Below are 24,953 nucleotides of genomic sequence, written 5' to 3' on the forward strand. Positions count from 1 at the left end.
TTTTTTTTTTAGTTAAAATCACCTTGGATGATCTCCTTCCTTTTTTTTTTTTTTAATGCGTTCTTCAGCTCTTCATGTTCCCTACTTTCCTGTTGTTCCCTACTTTCCCTACTTTCCATTGTTCTGTTGCTGTTCGCAGCAAAGAACAATGATCCTCAGTTCAGTAGAGGCATTTATAATTGAAAGAATAGATTTATGGACTTCACTAGGTTGTACATGCAAAACTCTACTCCCTGAAAGTATAAACATGAAAATTTAGAATAGCGTGACCCCTTATTAGCTTGGCAGGACTTCAGAATAATTCCTGGATTGATTCTGGTAAAGTCAGTGCTGTGGCCATTTTAGAAATGAAACAAAGTATTTTATAAATTTAACAAAAGACAGAAAACCTAAAAGCTCAATGCGATCTAGGTATGAATATCAAATAAAAGCAATCTACTTCTACCTTTTTTCCTCACTTTTCTGTCTATATTGTAATGACTTGTATCTGTTTTTTTAATTAGATTACAGATATTTTGTTCTTCTAATTTCTGCATTTTAGTTCAATTTTTCTCAAAGCAGATGTAACACCTGATGAATTTTATGTCTCCACAGTGCTGTACACCAGGAGTTGTTGGGTTTTGGCATTCTTTCCCTCTCTTTATCCCTATGGCATCTTGACCTAATTATATTTCTCTTATATGGGAAACAATCTTAGCAGATGCCTGTAGAAAGAAATCTATAAGGGAACTTTTTTCAACTGAAAAATGTATAACCAAAGTAAAGACAAATATATTCCCAAAGCAAAGTTCAGCTTTAGCTCGTGATTTCACTAGTTTATGTAGTACAGTGTGTTAATACAAACCATATCATATGCAGCCTGAGAGTGGAGGCTTAGATACAAAGAGAGCTGCTTTCTGGTGAGACCTGTATAAGACAAGACAAGGCTGGCGTGAAGAGCAAAAAACCCATGCTTCCCTAGTCTACGTGTCATAAATGTAGTGGGTGACCCAAACTTTGAATGACCCAGCTTAGATCCCAGGAATAAGATAGCAGTGCAGCTAGATAACTGACCCTGCTGAGGATCAAGATAGATTGCCAGAAATGGAGTACTGTGGTTTTGCTTGTGATATCTGGAGTATTTTTGTCTGGACTTTTCTTAGTTATTTTTGTCAGTACTTTGTATCAATATGCCAGGTTTTCTTCTAGAGGAAGTTGGAAATATGCAGTGTGTCAGGTAGATTGGTGTGCATTAGCAGGTCATCTCTAGGTTGAATGCAGCCTGAAGGATGCATCTATCTATCTAGTCTGTCACCCTTTTCCTCCCAGAGGAGGTGGGGATGCTGTTCAGACAACAAATGCCTCTTCAGCAGCTGAGTTCAGTCCCTGGTCTGTACTCAAAGGTGAAAGAATAGAATCATAGAATCATTAAGGTTGGAAAAGACCTCTAGGATCATCTAGTCCAACCATCAACCCAACACCTCCATGCCTACCAAACCATGTCCTGAAGTGCCACATCTACAGGTTTTTTGAACTCCTTCAGGGATGGTGACTCCACCACCTCTCTGAGCAGCCTGTTCCAATGCTTGACCACCCTTTCAGTAAAGAATTTTTTCCTAATATCCGATCTAAACCTCTCCTGACACAACTTGAGGCCATTTCCTCTCATCCTACCGCTCGGTACTTGGGAGGAGAGACCGACACCCACCTCACTACAACCTCCTTACAGGTAGTTGTAGAGAGCAATAAGGTCTCCCCTGAGCCTCCTTTTCTCCAGACTAAACAACCCCAGTTCCCTCAGCCGCTCCTCATCAGACTTGTTCTCCAGACCCTTCACCAGCTTTGTTGCCCTTCTCTGGACACACTCCAGCACCTCAGTGTCTCTCTTGTAGTGAGGGGCCCAAAACTGAACACAGTATTTGAGGTGCAGCCTCACCAGTGCCGAGTACAGGGGCATGATCACTTCCCTACTCCTACACTATTTGTGATACAAGCCAGGATGCTGTTGGCCTTCTTGGCCACCTGGGCACACTGCCGGCTCATATTAAGCCAGCTGTTGACCAACACCCCCAGGTCCTTCTCTGCCAGGCAGCTTTCCAGCCACTCTTCCCCAACCCTGTAGCGTTGCATGGGGTTGCTGTGGCCCAAGTGCAGGACCCAGCACTTGGCCTTGTTAAACCTCATACAACTGGCCTCAGCCCATCGATCCAGCCTGTCCAGATCCCTCTGCAGAGCCTTCCTACCCTCAAGTAGATCAACACTCCCACCCAGCTTGGTGTCATCTGCAAACTTACTGAGGGTGCACTCAATCCCCTCATCCAGACCATTGGTAAAGATATAAAACAAGACTGGCCCCAAAACTGAGCCCTGGGGAACACCGCTTGTGACCGGTTGCCAACTGGATTTAATTCCACTCACCACAACTCTCTGGACTTGGCCATCCAGCCAGTTTTTTACCCAGCAAGGAGTACACCCGCCTAAGCCATGAGCCGCCAGGTTCTCTAGGAGAATGCTGTGGGAAACAGTGTGAAAGGCTTTACTAAAGTCCAGGTAGATAACATCTACAGCCTTTCCCTCATCCACTAGGTGGGTCACCTGGTCGTAGAAGGAGATCAGGTTGGTCAGGCAGGACCTGCCTTTCCTGAACCCATGCTGGCTGGCCCTGATCCCCTGGTTGGCCTGCATGTGCCTGTTGAGTGCACTCAGGACGAACCGCTCCATAATTTTTCCCGGTACCGAGGTCAGGCTGACAGGCCTGTAGTTCCCCGAATCCCCCTTCTGGCCCTTCTTGTAGACGGGCGTCACATTGGCAAGCCTCCAGTCATCTGGACCTCCCCTGTTAACCAGGACTGCTGATAAATGATGGAGAGTGGCTTGGCAAGCTCCTCTGCCAGCTCCCTCAGTACTCTTGGGTGGATCCCAGCCAGCCCCATAGACTTGTGAGTGTCCAGGTGGTGTAGCAGGTCGTTAACTGCTTTCCTGGATTATGGGGGGTTTATTCTGCTCCCCGTCCCTGTCTTCCAGCTCAGGGGGCTGACTACCCTGGGGATAACTGGTCTGACTATTAAAGACTGAGGCAAAGAAGGCACTAAGTACCTCAGCCTTTTCCTCATCCTTGGTGGCAATGTTCCCCCCATTCCAATAAAGGAGGGAGATTCTCCTTGGCTCTCTTTTTGTTGTTAATGTGTTTGTAAAAACTTTTTTTATTCTCTCTTACAACAGTGGCCAGATTGAGTTCTAGTTGGGCTTTTGCCTTTCTAATCTTCTGTCTGCATGACTTGATGAGATCCCTGTACTCTTCTTGAGTTGCCTGCCCCTTCTTCCAAAAGTGGTAAACTCTCCTTTTTTTCCTGAGTCCCAGCAAAAGCTCCCTATTCAGCCAGGCCGGTCATCTTCGTTCAACTTCTTCAAGTTTGTCTTATGGCACATGGGGACAGCCTCCTCCTGCGCTTTTAAGACTTCCTTCTTAAATAATGCCCAGCCTTCCTGGAGCCCTTTGCCATTCAGGACTGTCTCCCAAGGGACTCTCTCAACCAGTGTCCTGAACAGGCTAAAGTCTGCCCTCTGGAAGTCCATGGTAGTGGTTTTGCTCATCCTCCTCCTTACTTTGCCCTGAATCGAGAACGCTGTCATATCATGGTCGCTAAGCCCAAGACGGCCCCCAGCCACCACATCTCCCACCAGTCCTTCTCTGTTTGTAAACAGCAGGTCAAGCGAGGCACCTCCCATGGTAGGGTCACTTACCAGCTGTGTCAGGAAGTTGTCTTCCACACATTCCAGCAACCTCCTCGACTGTTTCCTCTCTGCTGTGTTGTATTTCCAGCAGACATCCAGTAAGTTGAAGTTCCTCATGAGAACAAGGGCTAGCGATTGTAAGACTTCTGCCAGCTGTTTATAGAATGCTTCATCTGAAAGGGAGATGGGTGGCTGCACGCAGCACTTTGGGGAGTGCCGACAGGGTCTCCTTCCTCTATGAGGTCTCCCATAAGTAGAGGTTATTACACATTTAATCAACTTCCTATTTTCACTGTCCAAACAGACTTCTGCAAATACTCCTGTTACACTGCAAAATGCAGCTGGCAATTAACAGGTATCGTTCTGGACCAGACTGTTTTTTTCATGGTTCTGAAAAGTTTATTTTGTAGTTTTAGATCCATTTTAATTGAGTACAAGACAGAGGCAACACAATAACTAGACTAGATAGGCTATGCTTCTGTGAACAGTAACCTAATCAGAAGCTTTAGCTGAGTCCCTGTAAATCTTTTGATGTAATCTATGTAAGAAAAACCTTGCTGTCTAGAAAAAGAAAAGCTTTTGTTGGAATTGGTCCAGCTGAGAGAACGAGACTCTTGTTATATTTTTCTTTAGGTAGGTAACAGAAAATTTTCCTTATCGACTGGTAGAGAAGCAAGTAATGTCAATTTTCCCAGAGTTTTGTCAGGTTTCTTTGTGGAAAGGATTGAAAATACAACCTGTGGGGATTTCTCCTCTGCCTCTTCCCAAGCAGCCTGTGGAGTTTTAATTCTGAAAAGAGCTTCACAGCCCTGAACAACAATTTTTTGTTTGCTCTTGACATTATCTAGTGGGTTTCCAGCTGCTGATTCACAGAATTGCAGTCTTTTCTCTGTTTTGGGTCACCTAAAGGTCACCTAAAGTCATTCTCCTGCTTTTCTTGAACCTGTTCTCCAAGGTTTTTCCATAACCTTTGTCCATGAAGAGGCTTGCAGTGCATGAATACTTTAGCAGCCCTTCATATTTATGTCATGATTGATGTCAGACTCTTAGTTTTGCTGAGGAAATAAGTATTAACATATTTGCTAATTTTCAAATACTACCTGTTTTATTCCATTTCCTTGAGCATTATCTACCTGTTTATTTATGATATACTCTTTATGCCCCCCTTTACTGCCTTTTATCTTATGAGCTTATTTTAGGGTGATACTTTATTCAGACTATAGATTAGCATTTGAGAGTTAAGAGTCATGGAATCTGTTCCTGTTTCTGTTGAAAAACTTCGTGTGACGTTGGACAAGTAATTTTTTCCAACTCTTTTCTTATTTTAAAAGAACTATAGTCAGGTTTGTCTTGCAAGGGAGCCTTAATCAGTGGTGGTAATATCCTTTACAATAAAAAGCTCTCTACTGGAGAACTGTGGCATTCTTTTTTCCCATCTTTCTTTTATGCTTTCTCCCCTCCTTTTCCTTTTCTTGTTTATTCTTAAACTCACTTTTCTCTTTCTATTCCAAATCTATTAGAACTATAGCAAGAAGCCCCTGCATAATTTAAAATCTGTTATGGAGTATTTAATTTGCTTTCCTTATTAATTGTGTTGTAAGATGTGCCAAAAATGTGCTTTCTTTGCATTATAAAATTAAATTAATGCATTTACCTAATAATTAATCATTTAAAACTTATTTTTGTATCATCTTTTTCCCTTTGCTTTTAATGCTAGTCCATATACAGAGGATCTCCGGTTTGTACAATGGTTCTATGTAATTCTTATTGTTCTTTCTGTTTGAAATTAAATATTTTTTCTACAAATAATAGCATGTAATGGTCTTAAAAATCCTTCATTACCTACAGATATACTTGCCTAAAAAGTGAAATTGCACCATTCAATGATTTTTTTAACTAAGAAACTTGTTATTTGATTGCAAAAATGCATTAAAAATATAAAAACTATTTGAAATGTGTTTCATAATTGTTATACTTCCTTGTGTGTGGTAATAACACGTTTTCTTTCCTATATAGATTAAGCTTGTCAACATAAACTCAACTGATATTGCTGATGGCAGGCCTTCTATTGTGCTTGGCTTGGTGTGGACCATAATTTTATATTTTCAGGTACTACATTTTTTATACTTCAGTGTAGCTTGGCTTGCTCAAATAATGGTTCAGATCATCATTTCATATGAACTGGTGTAGTTACAGCCTTTCACCATAGCTAAGTCACTTTATAATTAGCTGAGGATCTGATCCTGAATAAAGCAACAGTTGATGGTAAGGGTGCTTCACATTGGGTAAAATTAGATACTTGTCTTTGGAATATATTGGTCTGGGCCTAAAATGGAGTTCCTTCATCACTGGAACATATTCTTCCACTTTCTCTGAAGAATACAACAGAGCAACAGAAGAAAAGAATAGAACTGTGGATTCTTGGTACAAGTACCTTTAGCACACCTCAGTGGTGATTGTGCTGTATGTCTAATTCCAGTGTATTTGATGTCAGACAGTAGTTATTTTCAAACAATACATGTAAACATGATAATTTCACTGGGAGATGCAGATATTTGCAAGGACAAAATTTAGCTGTGAATAGTGTAGATTGAGATGGGTTTGAATTTGTAGAGGAGAAATCATTTGCATTCTGTTGCAGTTAGGTGGGAGGGAAAAATGGTTTTCTAAATCCTGTCCATATGAGTTAACAAAATGAGTCACTGCTCAACAATTAAGAACACAACTGATTTTGTTGCTGTTCTTTATGGAGTTCTTTGGCTTTGGCAGTCTTCTGATGTAGCTTTCATGTCTCAGGGATGCTGTTCTCCTAAGCATCAACCAATGAGATGCCTCAATGGTTCAGATCTCCTTCTCAGAAGAAAAGTTAGCCAGAATGATATTAACATTTTTTATTTTAATTTATAGCTTATTGAGATGAATGGGGAAAATTACGCTTCTCAGAGTTAGTGAAACTACTCTGCATCAGTTTTACTTGGGTCATTTTTTGAGCTTTTCTTTAGTTGTCACAGGCAGATACATCATTTTAACATGAATGAAAGCAGAAATGCATGAGAGCTGTGGTTCTCATTGTGGCAGGCTCATTTCGGTGATGTGACAAACTTTGGTTTTTAAGTAGACAGCATAGACAATCTTGCAACGTTCTCTGGATATAACTTTCTCATGTTAAAGAACCAAATTGTTAGTCAACTTAATCTTCTTAAAAGAGTCAAATTAATGATTTTCATTTGATGGAAGGCATGATATGAATAACTGTCATACACCCTCGGCAAGCACTACTAATGCACTTGCCTGCAGTACATTCACTATTCCTTCACAAGGTACCTCTAAGCAAAGCCGCAATTGAATTTGTGCCTAAACAGTACAATGGTAAATAAAGAACTATCCAGATGAGATCACTGAGGTCACTTCCACTCTTTAATTGAAGGAGCCTCTTCTGAAATTAGTGGATAGTTTTATAATTTGAATTCAAGCTAAATATATGCCATTATCTCCTATTTCAATGGTAATTTGTCATAATAGATAACATGACACACTTGCATATTGTTCTAGCTGTAGGGTGTCAAGAAAGTCTAGATGTTTGCTAGATGTGTTTTGTACTTCTGAAATTAAGACCATCATCTGGGCACATACATTAGCGTTTTTGAAGCTACTTTAATGTACTTTAATGTACAGTTAAATGAAACACAACATATTAATCATAGCTTCTGCCCAACTTTGTTAGTTGTATTAGGAAATTATTTAAGAAATTGGTGAGAATTAAGAAGATTATCTACAAACAGTCTATTAACACTTTTCCCCCACAGATTGAAGAGCTTACCAGCAACCTCCCACAGCTGCAGTCATTGTCTAGCAGCGCTTCTTCTGTGGAGAGTGTTGTAAGTTCAGAAACTGCGAGTCCCCCAAGCAAACGGAAGGTGGTAACCAAGGTCCAAGGAAGTGCCAGGAAGGCTTTGTTAAAATGGATACAGTACACAGCAGCAAAGTAGGTAACCTACAAATGAACTGAATTTATATCTTAAGTGCAAATTTTTCTTCAGATTCTAAACTCTCTCAGTCAGGATTGTCCTTTTGCTCTGTATTTATATAGCACCTCCCTGTGAACATATTCTTTTTGACAACTGAGGCTGCTAAATGTTACCACCATAAAACAAGCAAGTAATAAATAATGATTTGCATTAATTTTACAAGCAATCATATTTTATAGTTCCTGAATAATGAATGGAATTATTTTTGACAGTGAGGAACTGAAAGGGGAATTAGCTGTCTGAATGACAATGTATTAGTCCTGCTGCCAAAACACTTGATGTGACAATCCAAGTCCCACACTGACTTAGCATTCCTCAGTGACAGAGCTTGTAGGAGCACTAAATTCAGGCACTTGCTGTTGAAAGGCAGGTGATGAAAAATTATTAATATCCTGCTACAGTTTTGTGATACAAGGGACATACTACTACAAAAACTGCCCTGAATTTTCATTCTTTTTAATCCAAGTTATTTTGGAGTTATTTCTTGCTATTTCTTGTTAAGGTAAGAATTTTCTGCTTTATTTCATATAATTATCCCATGTTTGCTCTGTTTCCAAAAAGGCATTAAAAAAAGCATAAATTAGATCAAAGATACAATAGTAGTTTGATGGCTTCCACAATAAGAAAATAAAAATCAAAGATGTAAAAGAATAAAATGGATTTATTTGTTCAAATTAAGGAATCACTGCTATTTGAAGAGATCAATCATGTACAAAAAGTGGAGGAGAAACAGCCAGTTACGGAATGGTGCCTCAGAGAAAAGAAATATAGTTGTAAAGATACAGACTTTCTCCAATTCTCCAATAAATAGGTAGAATACAGTAATTTATAGTGCAGTACAGTCTGATTTGGCATTCTTCTTATTGCACTGTTGTCAGTAAGAGACAGGCAACTGAAAGTGGTCAGCTGCAATTTCCAGACATGTAAACAAACAAAATACAAAGAAGGAGGTTCATAAACGAAACTGTCACCATTATGGGGAAGAGTAGGTGAAATTTCTTGAAAGAAGCCTAGAGGAAGGATGGTACACTTTGCCTAGCCCTGCTTCACATTGTAATTTGCAAGGGCTAGCTCATTAAAGCCAGTGAAAGTGTTTCACTGATCACACTGAGCTTCGAATGAAGCCTTCATTCAGAGTTACTGTTGCTGTGAACCTCCCAATGGCAAGACTACCTTAGTGTCTTAAGCGTGTTCTCAAAGGCAGTTTGCATGCTCAAATACAGTCTTGCAGTCTGTGGACCACTATACCTTTCAGAATTACTTGTAAAAGAAGCAGTCAGAAGTGTGATTCAGTTCTGATTACTTTCTCATTGTATATTGCTATTTCTTGATCATTTGTGTTTATTTTTTAGTGGATGTGTAAGTGTTCTGGGTGTATGAAATTATAGTATCACTCATGCTTTTGGTAAGAATACAAAGAAATTTGTGTGTTACATTTTCACCTGAACAGCAGTGATGTCACTGTTCATGCTTTAATTTTAAAAGACAACAGATTAATGCAGTCTTTTTTTTTTTTGTATGATACTGATATTCCTAATGGAACTGCAGTAGTTATAATAGAGGGAGATACGAAGTGCTTTATAGTGAGGGAGAGAATAGTGAATGGAGCTGCGTATATCCACAAACTCTGTGTGTGTTGTACAAGAACCTTGAGAACCTTCGTGCGCTTTAATTGTTCCAAACACCACTGGCTTATTGCCACTAGAAAGCCCACTGGAGACAAATACAGTATGTATACGACAAAAACCTCTTGGATCTTCATAGGCAGAAATTAATTTATGCAGTGGATGGATGGAGCTGTAGTTGACCTGAGTAGCACTGCAGGAACAACAGGTGGTTTAGGTTTACTGATGGGTGGAGCATCCTGACTCCTCCCCTGTTTTATATAGTCCTGATGTTGTTGCAAGTCACTTTTTCTTTCATATTCTTTAGGCAAGTTGGAATTGAAATCAAAGATTTTGGACAAAGTTGGAGGAGTGGTGTTGCATTTCATTCCGTTATTCATGCTATCCGCCCAGATTTAGTGGACATGCAGAAAGTGAGGGGAAGGTCAAATAGAGAAAACCTGGAAGAAGCCTTCACACTCGCAGAAGCAGAACTAGGAATTCCAAGGCTCCTTGATCCAGAAGGTACCTAATGCATAGTTGAAAAAAGTTTGAACTACTTGCATGGGTTAATTCAGATGTGCTATTTCATAGCGTTTACACATTTAAACAGCATTTGTGCCATTCAGCTAAAAATTAATTTACCGTGTTCTATACTTGTCTAGATGTGGATGTTGACAAGCCAGATGAAAAGTCTGTCATGACCTATGTAGCCCAGTTTTTGAAGTACTATCCTGATCCTCATCATACAGTCGCTGATGTGCAGGACAATGATGTAAGTTTCTCTTGCATAATTATACGAATCAGTTTATCATGAGGGGGGCTTTATAAATACATTTTATAGTTCTCTTATAGTTTATTATGTTTCCTTTTGATGAGCAGTTCAAGTGAAAAGCAAGCACAATAAGAAAATTGGGAAAGATTAGCTGAGAATAAGGGAACCAGTGTTGCAGATGTTTACTAGTAGATGGAGAAAATAGAATGGTGACCCTGCAGAGATTTTCCTCTTTTCAGCAGTAGGAGCCAAAAAGAACACAAACAATTATTGTAGATAGTAGCAAACCAGTGGATCCTAAAGTTCCCTAAGAGGTTTTCAAGCATAACACCAATGAGATTGCAATAATTTTTTACCTGAAGCAATGCGCCACTTCTGTTTCTATCACACTGAGTTTCTGGATAAGAACAAGAATAGTCCAAGAGATTGCTTAGGCATAGTCTTTGGGCTTTTAGGCTCAGGAGGCAGTTACAATTTTGATACAGGTTTCTTTCTATTTCACAGTGATGTCTGACTATTCGCTCTAAGGAATTGTTTTCAATCGTTTTTTTCTTGTTTTTTTGTTTTGTGTATGCTCTAGTGCATTGGCTTTGCACTAGAATGGCTATACTCAGTGATGCCAAGTGATGATGACTCACTTCCTAATCCTGATCATTTGCTTTCTTCCTGGCAAACACAGGAAACACTGCTGAGAAAATCTGCTCAGCCCCAGCAAGAGAGAAAGAGGAAGCACTTTTTATTTGTGTTTCTTTGCATTCCCTACAGAGCTATAGGAGAGCTTTGAAAGGAGTGAATCTCCTTCCTTATGGCTATGTGTGGCTAAGGAAGCTGTAGCTTTGCTGTCTGATTCCAGTGCCTGAGCACTGGAATTTTTTGTTTTCCTTGCTGCAACATTGGTCTGAGGACATACGTGTGCCGATGCCACAGCATCCCACTGAGCAGTGGGGCTGCTGAAGCAGAGGGAGTGAGTACTGAAGCCTCATGCTGTGGCCTGTGGCAGGCTAAGGCAGTCCCGTCATCTCCATACCATGGCACACAATGCAGTGTCTGCTGCCAACAGCCTCGGCCAAGTCTGCTGCCTGTGCTGGGGTTGGATTTTGAGGAACAGCCTCACCACCTTCTCCTGAGCTTTATGCAGAGATGATGCAGGAGAATGCAGGACTCAGCCACTCCACACTCTGCCTGCCTCTGGCTATACCCACAGAGATGATAGCACATGAGCTGTGAAAGGGAAACTACTGAGTTGCCTCCAGAATTCCCAGTGAATTACTAGGAAGTGAAACAGCACAAATTCATCAGTTTGACCTGCTTAGCTCAAGATCACTTCCTCTTCCTAGATATTGCTAAGATATTTCAGTAGCGATCCAGGTGAATTTTGGTAGAACTGCTGGTCCCCTGCACATCACACTGCAGAAATCAGTAACTTCCAGACTTTGAGAAGAAAGTAAGAGTTTGACATTGCGCTAAATTTCTAATGTCATCATTCTTCTTTTCCTTGAGGCAGAACTATATTCCTTCTCACACCCCTGATGAAGTACCTGGCAGTTTGAGACAAACTCCACTTCTCCAGTGGAGTCTCCAGTCAAGAATAGCAATGGGCCCCTCAATTTTTTCTGACACAAATTCTGCTATTCCATCTCTGGAGAAATTCTCATCCCTATCAGGCACCTGTGTCCACTCTATACCTCACTCCCTTGTCCTGTCCACCATAACTTCCAATTCCCTCGCCTCTGGTCATGGTACAAATGATGACCACATGGCATGTGATAGGTTGATGGGAAAGAGATCTGGATGGATCCAGGCCAGTAAGCAATGCACAAAAAGTCCAGGACCCCAAGTAGTCACTGGCCCTGAAGCAGTGAAATACACAGAAAAAACAGCACAATGCTTTAATCTGTTTGGGACTGGATAGATATAAGCGCTCAAATGGCTAAACTTTTGGCACACTTTGGTCTTTTATCACTATAAACTTTTGTATTTCTGTCATTTATCACAGAGAGAGGCTTATTTTGCCCTCAGCTGCTTTACTTACAACTTTTCAGGGAGAATTTGTCAACAGATAATCAAATTTCTCATACTCAGAACTTGCATTTTAAGATATTTGATCTGTTCTCAAGAAAATCATAATGCTAGGTTTGGCAGACTATCATATACAAATTCCAACAAATGTTAGGACCTTAGTTTACACAGTTCTGGAGGGGGAGGGGAAGAAGCCTGGAGTTACTGCAGTTGATCCTGTTGACTGCAGGATACCTAGATGAAACAAGATATCCAGATAATCCTTGGCAAAATAAGAGTGTAATTCATATTACATGATACTTATGGAGAGATTCTAGTGCTGAAAAAAAAAAATCCAACAATTCAATTTAAAAATATACGGGCATAAGTGTTGCATTCCATATTTATACAGGATTTGAAGGGAAAATTGAAAAAAAAAATCTCAATCAAATGTTTCAAAATCAAGTATCTTGTGGAGTTTTTTTCACCGAGCACTTTCACATCTTTTAGCCCAAATTCTTAACTGCATATGGGTTGGTGAAAATTAGGGAAAGGATCATTTAAATCACCAGGTTAAGTAAGGCTACTACAACAGCAGATCCAAATTGATCCAGCAGGTCAAGGGAGGTTGCCAGCCGGTGAGGTCACACTTGGAGCATTGTGTCCAGCTCTAGGCTCCTCAGTATCAGAGACCTGGACATGTTGGAGAGAGTCCAACAAAGGGCCACAAGGATGATGAAGGGACCGGAGCATCTCTCCTATGAAGAGAGGCTGAGAGAGCTGGAACTGTTCAGCCTGGAGAAAAGAAGGCTCAGGGGAGTCTTATCAATGTGTGTAAATACCTGAAGGGAGGGTGCAAAGATGATGGAGCCAGACTCTTTTCAGTGGTGCCCAGTGACAGGACCAGAGGCAATGGGCACAAATTGAAACACAGGAGGTTCCCTCTGAACATCAGGAAATGCTTTTTCACTGTGAGGGTGACTGAGCTCTGGGACAAGTTGCCCAGAGAGGTGTGTCCATCGTTGGAGATATTCAAAAGCCATCTGGACATTGTCCTGGGCAACTGGCTGTAGATGTCACTGCTTGAGCAGGGGGGTTGGGCCAGATGACCTCCAGAGGTCCCTTTCAACCTCAACCATTCTGTGATTCTGCAATTCTGTAATAATATTTAAGAGCATAGTTGATATCTTTAAGATTTTTTTTAATGAAACAGCTACAGTAGAGGTCTTGTCATGCAAGAGGAATGCTCTTTTCTAAACGGCATCATACAAGAATGGAGATTTAAATTCCTTTAAAAATAAACCCAGTAGATTCTGTTTATAAGATCAAGAACTATTTTCTTTAGTACTTAAGAAAACATTCATGAACTTATCACTTTGCAAATTTAAGGGAAATCTTTTTTGATAGAAGTAACTTCTTGGAATCATAGTATGGCAACTGATTTTCTTGACCACAGAAGCCATTTAAGTGCCTTTTTTAACTCCTTTCTGCACCCATGGTTATTCAATATTCACCTTGCTAATTAATTGTCTGGAAAAAATGTAAAGGAAAGAGTACTTCTTTTCTCAGTGCACAGAGTTGGCAGTGAATCTGATAAGAGATATTTATGCGACTATATAATACATTTAGATTGAAAATTCATTTATTCTTTTTCAAGAAGAGTTGTCCACAGGTTCTGTTCTAAGTATAGAAACATATGCAAAATCAGACCAAACATGTAAGATTGGTTCATTTTAAAACAGCCCTTTTGTGTTTTGTGGAAACCATGTAAGTGAATTGGATGCCCTTGTGAACACCATAGCTAACAGTGCAAGGTAGAACAGTATCTATTGCCTCTTTCTTCCCTCTTACTGACCTGGAATATCCATGTCCATCATAAAGCTTTCCTAAGGAATTTTGCATTATTTGGTTAGTTTAGTTATTTAGGACAGGATTCATCCATCTTTAAGAACCTAAAAGCTAGGTACTTACACTCCACCTGTAATTAGCAAGAGATAGACACTTTTCCAGGTGGCATCTTTCTTAAGATGGTGTCCTAAATAAACCATCTTCTGGAAGTTCATGTTGCATAGCATTTCAACAGAGTTAAAACTGCCTCAGATGAATCCTTCCCTTAGGTAATGATAGATAAAATGTTGTTGTAGTTGATTAAAAAGAAATCCAGACATGCTTTATATTTTTGTGACTGGTATAATCCCCCTGGTCGTAGCCTTTCTGTCTTCCCCCAAAGTCTAGTACAAGGAAATATGTATCACAGAATGGTAGAATACAGGTACCTGGGAGACATAACCTTGCAAGACTCTTATCCCTTAAATTCCTGGGGTACTCTTAATTTCTTGTTTTCTAAAATTAAGCACTTTTAGTGTATTCCATTTGACCTGTGTTAAGTGCCTGCTGTAGAATGACATGAGTTGGGCAGTAGATGCTCGATGCAACTGTTTTTTTCTATCTGTCAAAAAGAACTGAAAGAGTGACTAACTAACTCAGTTGCAGATGCCTACATTTAGTTAAAAGAGTCCTACTTCAGAGCAGAGTGTGTCTGGGTGGTTTTTTATGGGGGCGGGGCAGGGGGGGTGGAAGGATTTCTAACCCTCTCCCCCTGCCCTCCAGCCAACTCAGCTGCCACTGTGTTTCCTCGAGATGTGTTGTCCACACAAATTCCTATTCATCTTCCCTCCTGATTCAGTGCTCAGTTTATAAGGAATTTGCATTGGAAGAAGTAGAGTAATGATTGAAGCTTATCCCTTGTTTGTGGTCCGAGGGAACAGCTATTTGCATGTGCATTTCCAGAATTAAAAGGTATCTAATATGTCATGCATGCACCAGCTATGCACATATGTGAACTTGTGTAGTCAACACATCTCAAAGAATCACAGTTACTCTAAGGTAAGTAACTATTTTTCCAGATAAAGTGAATCATGTGGTGACTGGTAATCTGGAAATCAGATCTAATATGAAAACTACTTCACTAGATATGATACAGACACATGAACTTAATAATATTTTAAGTATATCTTGTATTCTTACATGTGTGGCTCTTTTATTGTTCTCTCTGGACTTTCTGCCTGCTTTGTTTTATTTTGTTTGCTTCTTTTTTTTTTTTTTTTTTTTTCCCTTCTTGTTGTCCCATTTGTTTCATATTGCTAGGAACTTCAAGCAGTCCCAACTTTTGTCATTTCTTTTATGAAATTTAAGGTAAGGGTAATATGCTCCAGAAGAATTGCTTGAATTGGACCTTTCATGCTTGTTATCTGTTTTTATCCTGCACTTATTTGACTTCAGATTTTTGGTGTTTTTATGTACATTGGTTTGCTAGCCTTACGTTAATCTTTCAAAAAAAGCAAATAGATGAACATAATGAGTCTAAGTCAACCTTCTTATATGAGCTGATCCTAACAGCCTAATGCTTAATTTTGCAACTAATTTCACAGCAATATTACAGAAAAGCAAGTCAACTTTCCTATAATAAATCTCAGACTATGCTTATGGTTTTCTTAAGTAAGAAGTATATATACTTTCTTAAGTATAAGCCTGAAAAAATAGATTCTAGATCAATGTTTCTATTCATCTAATCTCATTTTAGATGGATATTTTTGTATGTCTTTAGGTTTATAGCATAGATATGAGATTGTATATATGATTGTGGAAGTGATATATGTGGACTGTATGTGGGAAGGAGAGAGCATTCATGTGTAATTGCATGATATGCACTGCTCCTTTTTTCACATAAATTATGATGTTTTTAAAAATATACTTTTTTAATCATCTTGGACATTTAGATGCTTATAATTGTCTAGTATTAATGGAGAGAAGTTCAGAAATCTAACATGGAGTATTTCAAATGAACATTCAGAGGTGGAACTGGAAGACTGCAGAAGTTAATATATTGTGAAACAAATAACAGGTGTCACTGCAGTCAGTCAATACTGTTTATAGTTTGACCTGATCCAATTAATTACCTTGCTTCCACACTCATTTTTGTGTGTTTTGGTTTTTTTTTAATATCTAAATAATAGGTTATTTTCAAGTAAGTATGATCAAGGGTTCATCTCATATCATATCATCTCATATCTAACTAGTGATATGTGTTGAAGTGAAAATTAATACTGGTAGCAGAATTATTCCCATCTTCTCAATCCATTCAAGCAAGTTTGGGGAGCTTTAATGGGACCTTGTTGTACATTCTTAGCCTTACACAGCTCCAGTTCATTGCTGCTTAAGTTAGTGAAGATTTGAAGTGGTAAAAGCTCTGTCATTTTCTTTGTCTTGGTATAAATTTAACTATGGAGGAAGCACTCTCCTTCAAAGTATTTCTGATGTAATGTCTTTCTTTTCTTGTGCTCTGATGAGCAAGTAATTCAGAAGATAATCCTGTCACCTCCAACATCTTTATGCCAGCAGAGTTCCTCAATGTAAGAGGAATTTCCTGAGCAGCAACTGCAAACATAACTTTCTGAGCTCTTCCAGTGATTTACTGTCTACTTTTACAGATAGGCATTAATAGCTCATCCCTGAAGATGATGCTTGGCTCAGCATTCACCATGCATCTGTGATACTGTTGTCAGTGGATGTGTTTTAGTAACACTGTCGTGGTTTAGCCCCAGTCGGCAAATAAGCACCACGCAGCCGCTCGCTCACTCCCCCCCGGTGGGATGGGGGAGAGAATCAGAAGAGTAAAAGTGAGAAAACTCGTGGGTTGAGATAAAGACAGTTTAATAGGGAAAGCAAAAGCTGCACACGCAAGCAAAGCAAAACAAGGCATTCATTCACTACTTCCCATGGGCAGGCAGGTGTTCAGCCATCTCCAGGAAAGCAGGGCTCCATCACACGTAATGGTGACTTGGGAAGACAAACGCCATCACTCCAAATGTCGCCCCCTTCCTTCTTCTTCCCCAGCTTTATATACTGAGCATGATGTCATATGGTATGGAATAGCCCTTTGGTCAGTTTGGATCAACTCTCCTGGCTGTGTCCCCTCCCAGCTTCTTCTGCACCTGGCAGAGCATGGGAAGCTGAAAAGTCCTTGACTAGTGCAGCAACAACTAAAACATCCCTGTGTTATCAGCACTGTTTTCAGCACAAATCCAAAACATAGCCCCATACCAGCCACTATAAAGAAAGTTAACTCTATCATCTCAGCTGAAACCAGGACAAACACATAGACACATACACATCCAGTAACACATATATACAAGCCAGTTTTCAAAAGGAATAGCATAATTAATTGAATTAGTGTATAAACATTTTTAAAGAGACTTGATTTTCTCAGCACATAGGCAATACCATAGTCCAACATCCCTGAAAAACAGGTGACTTAATTTTTTTAGATTTAAAAGTTCATATTTGAAAATTCTATCCTGCCTGTGCCTGAGAATTTGAACAGTTCACCTGGTGTATAATTACATATTAGAGAACCCAACAAAGTACTCCTTTTCCAGTCCATAATTAAATTTCTCATGAAACACAGATGTGTATTTTTAGCTCTTCAAACACCAAAGTATTCTATATTATGTAATTTTCAAATTAACTCTGGCGTATCAGTTAATAAAATAATGTTTTGACTTTAAGTCTGGGCTGAAAACTTTCTTTCTAAATTTAAATTGTACCCCCTTATCATATTGGAACTCATAAACACTTTTCTCTACTTACCTTCTTTGATGTTCTTTGGCAATTGAGTGCTCCAGTTCTGTTCACCTCTGCAAATCAGTGAATATTCATAAAATGGTGTTAAGGTAAATTAATACTTTAAAATGCTGTTTGGAAGTAGCATGCAGAAAATAAGTGGCTTAAATAAATTGAAGTAAATGTGATCAGAGTTCAATGATCCTCATACTGGAGAAAGCACAAATAATTCTAATTATCCTAGATAACTTTTCTTTGATGGTTTATGTTCTGATCTGTATGCTACTTCACATGTGCAGGCTTTAGAAAATAGTTTACGTATCTGTAAGAATATCCATTTGATATTTTTTTACTAAGAGTAAGAACCACTAGGCACTAATGAAAGTCTTGTTTTAAGAATGATAGCTCTGTAAACCTGGGGGGTGTTGGTGACAGGTGCCTTGGTATCTAAGTGAATCTTTTATGTTGGTTACCTGAACTGAGACTTTAAAATGCTTTTGTGTCAACCAAGGACCACAGAACCAAGTTTACAGGTGATAAGTGATGTGCTGAACTGGAAACCTGTGAAAATATATGGATAAATAAATAAAATGCTTATCATGCATTGTTGCACAATGTTAGGCGGTTACTGAAACACCTAAATCTTCTGCAATTAAACAAAGTAAACAAATAATTGTCTAACTAAATAGTAAAAAAAAATCACAGAAGACTCAATGCCACCTGTTAACTTTATCTTTTCACTTAATGTCAGAGAAATGGTATGTGATTTAAGAGAGGTGTGGCTGTTCCTGTGTTCTTTATCTTCAGGTACCATAGAAGCATTCTTAATACCGGTGATATTCTATTTCAAAAAGATTTGGTCAGACCCAGTTTTAGCCATTATTAAATTTTTAAGCTATGTTGACAGGAATCTTACAAAATATTTATTTTGCTCACATTGCTGTATGAGCAGTTGCAGCCACACAGATGTTCGTCTTGCAAAGACTTACCTTAAGGAGGTGCTTCTCAGCAAGAAGAATGTGAGCCATAGAGGAGTAAAAGCCAGTGTTTTACAAAACTGAATTTATAGTATGAAGGAAAAGTAATATACACAACATTGTGACACACTTACTCTCTTCCTGACTTCAAGAATACCTTACTTAAAGTTTCAGTTAGTAGGTTTGTTACAGGACTTTCAATCCATTAAGATGCATAGTTTAGTATTGCCTTTATGGAGCTGACAGCTAAATACTAATAGGGATCTCAATAGTCTTGCTAAAGTTATAAATTCTGATGAATGGAGTGCATTTAATACCAAAGTTCTTTTTTTGATGGCTGAATGAGTTAAGAATTCTCTCCTCTTATATTCTTCTACTCATAGGGGAGTAGTCCTGGCTTTGCTGTTTATCTCAAAGAATCTTGATGTTATTTTTCCACACACAGAGCCAACTATCAGACCAGAAGAGTAGGAATTTTATTCTCCTTCTCTATATTTAAACGATTTGAGAAGTTGGAATTCTTGGGAGTTTTGGCTTCTTGGGACACTATGTGCAGTCAAGGAAATCCCAGCATTACAAATAGCTGGAGCAGGGAAGTGTCATATGTGTCCTATACTGTTTCTCATGTACCATACCAACTTTTGGTGAGTGTCAGAACACAGGAGCGTGAGCTATAGTGGACTTTGTTCCAGCACAGCTGCTCTAATATCAGGTTAACCTCGCTGCAACTACCCAGCTAAGAATTTACCTAGCAAGTTAACGTAATACCTGTGATATTTGCACAATCTGTTGTGCAAATTCTGTCCAAACAACTACCACTATTTTGAGTAGAGGATCAGTAAGAGAATTAGTAGAAATACATCAAAGAAGGGTTTCTTTCCTATCTGAGGATCCTGTCCTTTCCTCAGCTGAAATGAAGCAATAGCTCTATGCTTTTAATATTATTAAGGGAAGTTATATTTTACATATTTGAGGCAGCTTTCAAAGAAAGGCACCATAACTGGCTCCTTTCCCAGGTTAAGATCTTTTCTTAAAAGAAAATATGTTGTTTCTTAAATACAGTCAGTGGCTATTCTATTTTATCAGATGGTCCAGTTTTTCTTCTCTCATGTAATGCTTGAAACTTAATTACTCATTTTAGGTGATTAACTCATATGATGTGGTGTTGCATTTGTTCTGTGTAGTAGATCTGTTTCTGACAAATTTTACAGTAATATGGATTCTTTGGTTTCAAAGAGTAGCTTCTGATTAACAGCCAGCACATATGGTTCATTGGTTGGAAATCTCAGATAGACACTTATATCGTACTTGATTAGCCTGCTTACACAGTGCACAAAAAAACTTTCTGTTTGCTAACCTTCTCATATAACATGCTCACAGACCTGAGATTTCCTATTAATATTTTTCTATTCACTGCCAGGTCACTGAATTTTGCAAAGAAGTTTTCAGCCTTGCAAAGCACCAGTGCCATGACAGACTGAAGTGTTAAAGCAAAACTGTAAAACAAATATGCTGTTCTTCAAAGCCATAAAATGGCATAGAAGGAAAAGAAACTGAATACAATTGGGTTTTCCTTTTTTCTTTTCATTTTCCTTTTTAAAACATTCTCTATCAAAATAGTTTGCCAACTTCTGAACTTGGAGCTTGATGTCAAGGATTCCCCTGAAGCCACTCAGAAAACAACTTTTTTTCAGCAATAGCAGACCAGATAATAAAATGGTGGTAACAGATGATAAAATCCTCTCTTCTTTCAGCTCAATTAACTTTTACTGAAAATTGACTTTGCAAATATGTGGAAGACTAAAATTAGCTGTTGAGGTGTATTTAAAGGACTTTGTGTTAATTTAATATCAGATGAGAACTGCAAGTAATATCTCTGACACTGCAATGTCCCAAATTGTCATGATTTCACCACTGTAAGACTCATGTCTAGATGCTGAGTTCTGCTCTTATACTCAGGAAGTGCTTTTCAGGTAGACTGTATGAAGATAAGTGATGAGGGAATTGAGCCCAGATGTTCCGTTGGCTTTCACTACAACTAATGACCTTGACTTGCTAGAGAGATGTTAGGTTCTGGACTATATCTGACACCTCTACTAATAGGCTGCAATGGTGTTTTTTGTGTGTGATTGTACTAAATCATAGAAGGAAGACAGACTGATGCTGAGACACCTGAAAGTGTGGGCAGAACAATTTGAAAGAGATATAGCCCGAGCACAGGTGGCAGAAGCAAGCTTGCAGGAGAAATACCAGGTAAGCAGTACGGAAAATTTTGTACTATGACATTATTGTCATCATTATGTGTAACATGTACTGCAGTATTTTTTTGCAATCTGTATATACACAAGTCAATATACTGTAGCTTAAAGAAATAAGGACACAAACTGTCTTTCCTTTTATTGGTGGAGGAATTATAATTTCAGCTCCAGCTTTGCTACGTAGAAGAGTGCACAGATGGTTTGCCTAACACAGAGCTTTTTCTAGCAGTGTGAAGAAGGACTGTCCTAGTTAGAAGTGAGCATGTGTCTGTACAGTCCTTCCAGATCCTGCGTGATATAGCTCAGATGGGAGGTATGACTAAAGGCTGGATGAGGTGACAGGTGGAGAGGACAAGGCTTAGAGCTTCATTTTTAACCCCTCTCTCAAAGGTTAATGTCTAAATCGGCAATATAAATTTTGGCCTAAATTTTCTCCTGAAGCTCAGCTGTTCTCTAAAAGCAGCCACTGTCTGTCCCAAGTAGCATTTAATCCATTTGCTAGTTTATCTGATCAGTTATTATTTCCTTTCATATAGGGTTCAGGCATTCTGACTGAAGGGAGATACAAAAGTCCTACCTATATTTCCCTGGAGGATTCTACAGTCTATTAAAACCTTTAATAAAATGCATTTCGGTGTAAATATACAACTTCACTGCCACTCCTCTTTGGGAAGGATTAGGACTTCTAGCAGTACAAAATTGTCATAGGTTGTAGTATTCCATAAATGTTGGAAAATTTCATTCTTTTACTCTGTAATACATTGATTTGATTTTCTCTTTGTGCAGTCATTTAAGCATTTCAGAGTACAATATGAGGTAAAAAGGAAACAGATTGAACTTGTAACCCAGTCATTAAGGAAAGATGGTAAATTATCACTTGATCAAGCTGTGGTGAAGCAAGCATGGGACAGACTTTCTTCCAGGGTAAGTTGAAAATTATTATGCTATATATTTTTTGTTAAATGAAGGATGAGAATTTAAAATCATTTAGACATCTGTTTGCTATTTATTTTATTAGGCATTAGGAACCTAAAAATGGACTGAATTTCTAGCACTGTTGAATTATTTTGCATTTGTTTTGAGAACATTTACTGCACTATCATCTTTAATATTGCTCAAAGACAGAATATGAACTTTAAGAAAAGGACTATACTTTGAGGTTTCCCTTTATTTGAAAGTGTGTTAACAGTACTTAGTCAAGTTCAAAACATTGTTGATAAAAAGAAAAGCATGCACAATGCCCCTTCAAAATGCAGTGTTTTAATGTAAATTGCTAGAGTTATCTGAGAAATTCTAATATAACATTTTTTAATATAACTAAAAAAAGTTTCTGTGTAATACTGAATACTTTATCAATAAATGAGGCTTTAATGCTATTTTTTACCTGGTTGCAGTAGTAATAAATTAATATTAGTATTTGTGATAGTAATTTTGTAATAATTGAATGAAAAATCCCAACCGAGTTATATTGTTTTATTCCAAATAAGAAGTTATTAAATCATTAGTACTCAGTGTATATTCAAGGAATTTTTTTTGTGTCATGTATTTAACAGAGTATCTGTTTAAAAATATTCTGGAGTTTTGACATAATTTTCATTATTTTTCACTCCCATAACTGGGATTGCCAATAAGACACGGTATTTTACTGCTATATTCTCGACGCCACAGTCCTTTGAGACTCATTTGCACTTTACACATAGAAAATATGTTCAAAATAGAGAAAAAGATTTTATGCAAGAGCATGAAATAAATGACACTGGGTGGAAGAAGGTCTCACATCCCTTGCTGTGCCTGTTAACTGATGAAATTCCAGACCTTTAGCTTGTCAGTTGACCAGTTTATATGTGGTCAGTTCTGTAACTCAATTAACATTCTGGAAGGGAAATACATGAATCAACAAATCCTTATAAAGATTTTGTTGTCTATGAAAATGCTATAATTTCAGAACTAACGTGAAGTAATATACCTAGGTTTATGTCTCAGACGTGTTATGTGGGGGTTTTGGTCTTACAGTATAAAGTCTGATTTTTCTCAAGATACTTGTTTGTATAATTAAGCAAGGAAGGAAGTTCAGTCCTCTTACTTTTATTTCCTAGCTACTTGATTGGCACGTTCACCTTGATAAATCTCTTCCTGCACCTTTGGGTACCATAGCTGCTTGGCTCTATAGAGCAGAGGCTGCTCTGAGGGAAGAAGTAACTGTTCAGCAAACTCATGAGGAAACAGCGAATATAATACACCGGAAGCTTGAACAACATAAGGTAGATCTACATGCATTCATTCTGTGCATTATATTTCATTGTTTCCAAAGCTGTAAATGATCCATACTATACAAAGAAAGATTATTATTTCTAGTTTCTGTGGGTGGTGTCATCTTGATGGTAGCTAAAGTTAGGTGTCTTTTAGTGATGACTTGAACTGTGATATCTATGTATCTTACAAGCAATATTCAAAATTGCTTTTAAATGTTCCTGCTTCTTATATCTGAAAGATATCAGGTGTTAATATTTTAATTGTTCCCCTATTCTAGGATTTCTGTTCAGTAAAATTCCATAGGGAGCTCATGAGTCGGGTACATTGTTCAACCAATATGAACTTATTAGGTGAAACGAGAGAAAGCAAACATATTAAGTGTGCTGATAGCCAGTGCAGGTGATATGCATTGTGGGAAAAAATAGAATGAAGTGAATTTTCACAGTGTTGTGATGACAAATAGCATGATAAGTCCCCTCTGCTGTGGTAGACAGGAAACTTTTCCAGATCAATTTAAATACCTTTGCCATTATTCTTTGCTGAGTCCAAGTTCTCATTTAAAATCAACACTGTGAGGTGTGTCTGTGCATTTATGTAATATATATGAGAAAAGTATAGACAGAAATTGTTGGTGAGATGATAAAAGAAACTGAACCAGTAAATATGACAGAGAAAGGAAAAAGATGGTGTAGAGAAAGGCTGCACTTGTGGTAGTAAGACTGTATTTTATATTGCTTTTTTTTCTCTCTCGCTACTATTTTAAAACTTGATTGTAGTTTTGTTATTTTTTGTGGTTTGGATATGGGTGGGATTTTTTATTAAAAAGTAATGCCGTATAATGAGAAGCTGATAAGTTTCATGGTCATCTTGGAACAGCTGTGACAGGCAATGGTAGTTTATCTGGAAGATCAGTTGGGTCTTCTGATTACTCTTTATTAGAACAGTGGCAACTCTTCTAACTTAAGTGGTGGTTAATAAAATTTAACCAAAACAATATTAAAATCTATGAGGAAGATATTGTTTTCTTTCAAGGTAATGCTAAATTTCATTAGCTTTCTTGTTAACCTCAAATGTTTCAGGATTCATAAGATTAGATGTTTGTTTAAAAAAAGCAAGTCAAACACTTTTTTGTTCTTACGATGTGAACACTATAGACCTCCTTTGATACATTCATAAGAAACCGAAAAGAGTGTGTCCTAAACTGTGTTTTCTTTGCATCAGAAATGCTGTGGTGAGGGATTTCTACACCAACAAATAAACTTTGATTTAGGTTCGGCTGTGCCAGGGGACTTTTCCCATGGGAGTGGGATGGGGAAAGCTTCAAGAGAAGCATGGGTAATTATATCTGTTCCTGGAGTTTATGTTGTCGCTCAGATTTGCACTGATGAATCCTAATGTGCTATTGGATAGTACCAGAAATGCATTAGTGGTTTTTCAGTCCTTGTTTCCTAGGAAGTTGTTGGGTTTTTTTATGGTTTTGTTCAGATAACATCATCACTTTGGCTATATCTTTTCCTCATCTGACAATGGGTTATTTTAGTGAACTTTATAGCTTATGGCCATTTTGAAGCTAATATAAAATGTACCAGCTTATTTGGACAAATCTGCATGGAATCAGGCAAGCACTAAAGTTTATTTTAGTTAATGTTGCCACCAAGATCCAGAAATTAAGGACAATGTCTGTGCTTGTTGAGGGTCATTTTGCAGAGCAGGATTTCACTTCA

The 24,953-nt window shown here is 38.3% G+C and overlaps 1 protein-coding gene across 1 annotated transcript in view; it reads left to right on the forward strand.

Annotated features, from left to right (window-relative positions):
• Positions 1–24,953, forward strand: part of SYNE1 (spectrin repeat containing nuclear envelope protein 1) — a 269,690-nt gene that overhangs the window by 15,515 nt on the left and 229,222 nt on the right. The window contains exons 5-12 of the mRNA XM_075498968.1: positions 5,432–5,452; positions 5,731–5,823; positions 7,521–7,699; positions 9,675–9,871; positions 10,012–10,121; positions 20,864–20,971; positions 21,763–21,900; positions 23,073–23,237. Coding sequence (XP_075355083.1) covers positions 5,432–5,452; positions 5,731–5,823; positions 7,521–7,699; positions 9,675–9,871; positions 10,012–10,121; positions 20,864–20,971; positions 21,763–21,900; positions 23,073–23,237 — 1,011 coding nt within the window. The remainder of the gene's footprint in view (positions 1–5,431; positions 5,453–5,730; positions 5,824–7,520; positions 7,700–9,674; positions 9,872–10,011; positions 10,122–20,863; positions 20,972–21,762; positions 21,901–23,072; positions 23,238–24,953) is intronic.

This window comes from Mycteria americana, chromosome 3 (assembly GCF_035582795.1).
Source record: "Mycteria americana isolate JAX WOST 10 ecotype Jacksonville Zoo and Gardens chromosome 3, USCA_MyAme_1.0, whole genome shotgun sequence".
In the NCBI taxonomy this organism is placed as follows: Eukaryota; Metazoa; Chordata; class Aves; order Ciconiiformes; family Ciconiidae; genus Mycteria; species Mycteria americana.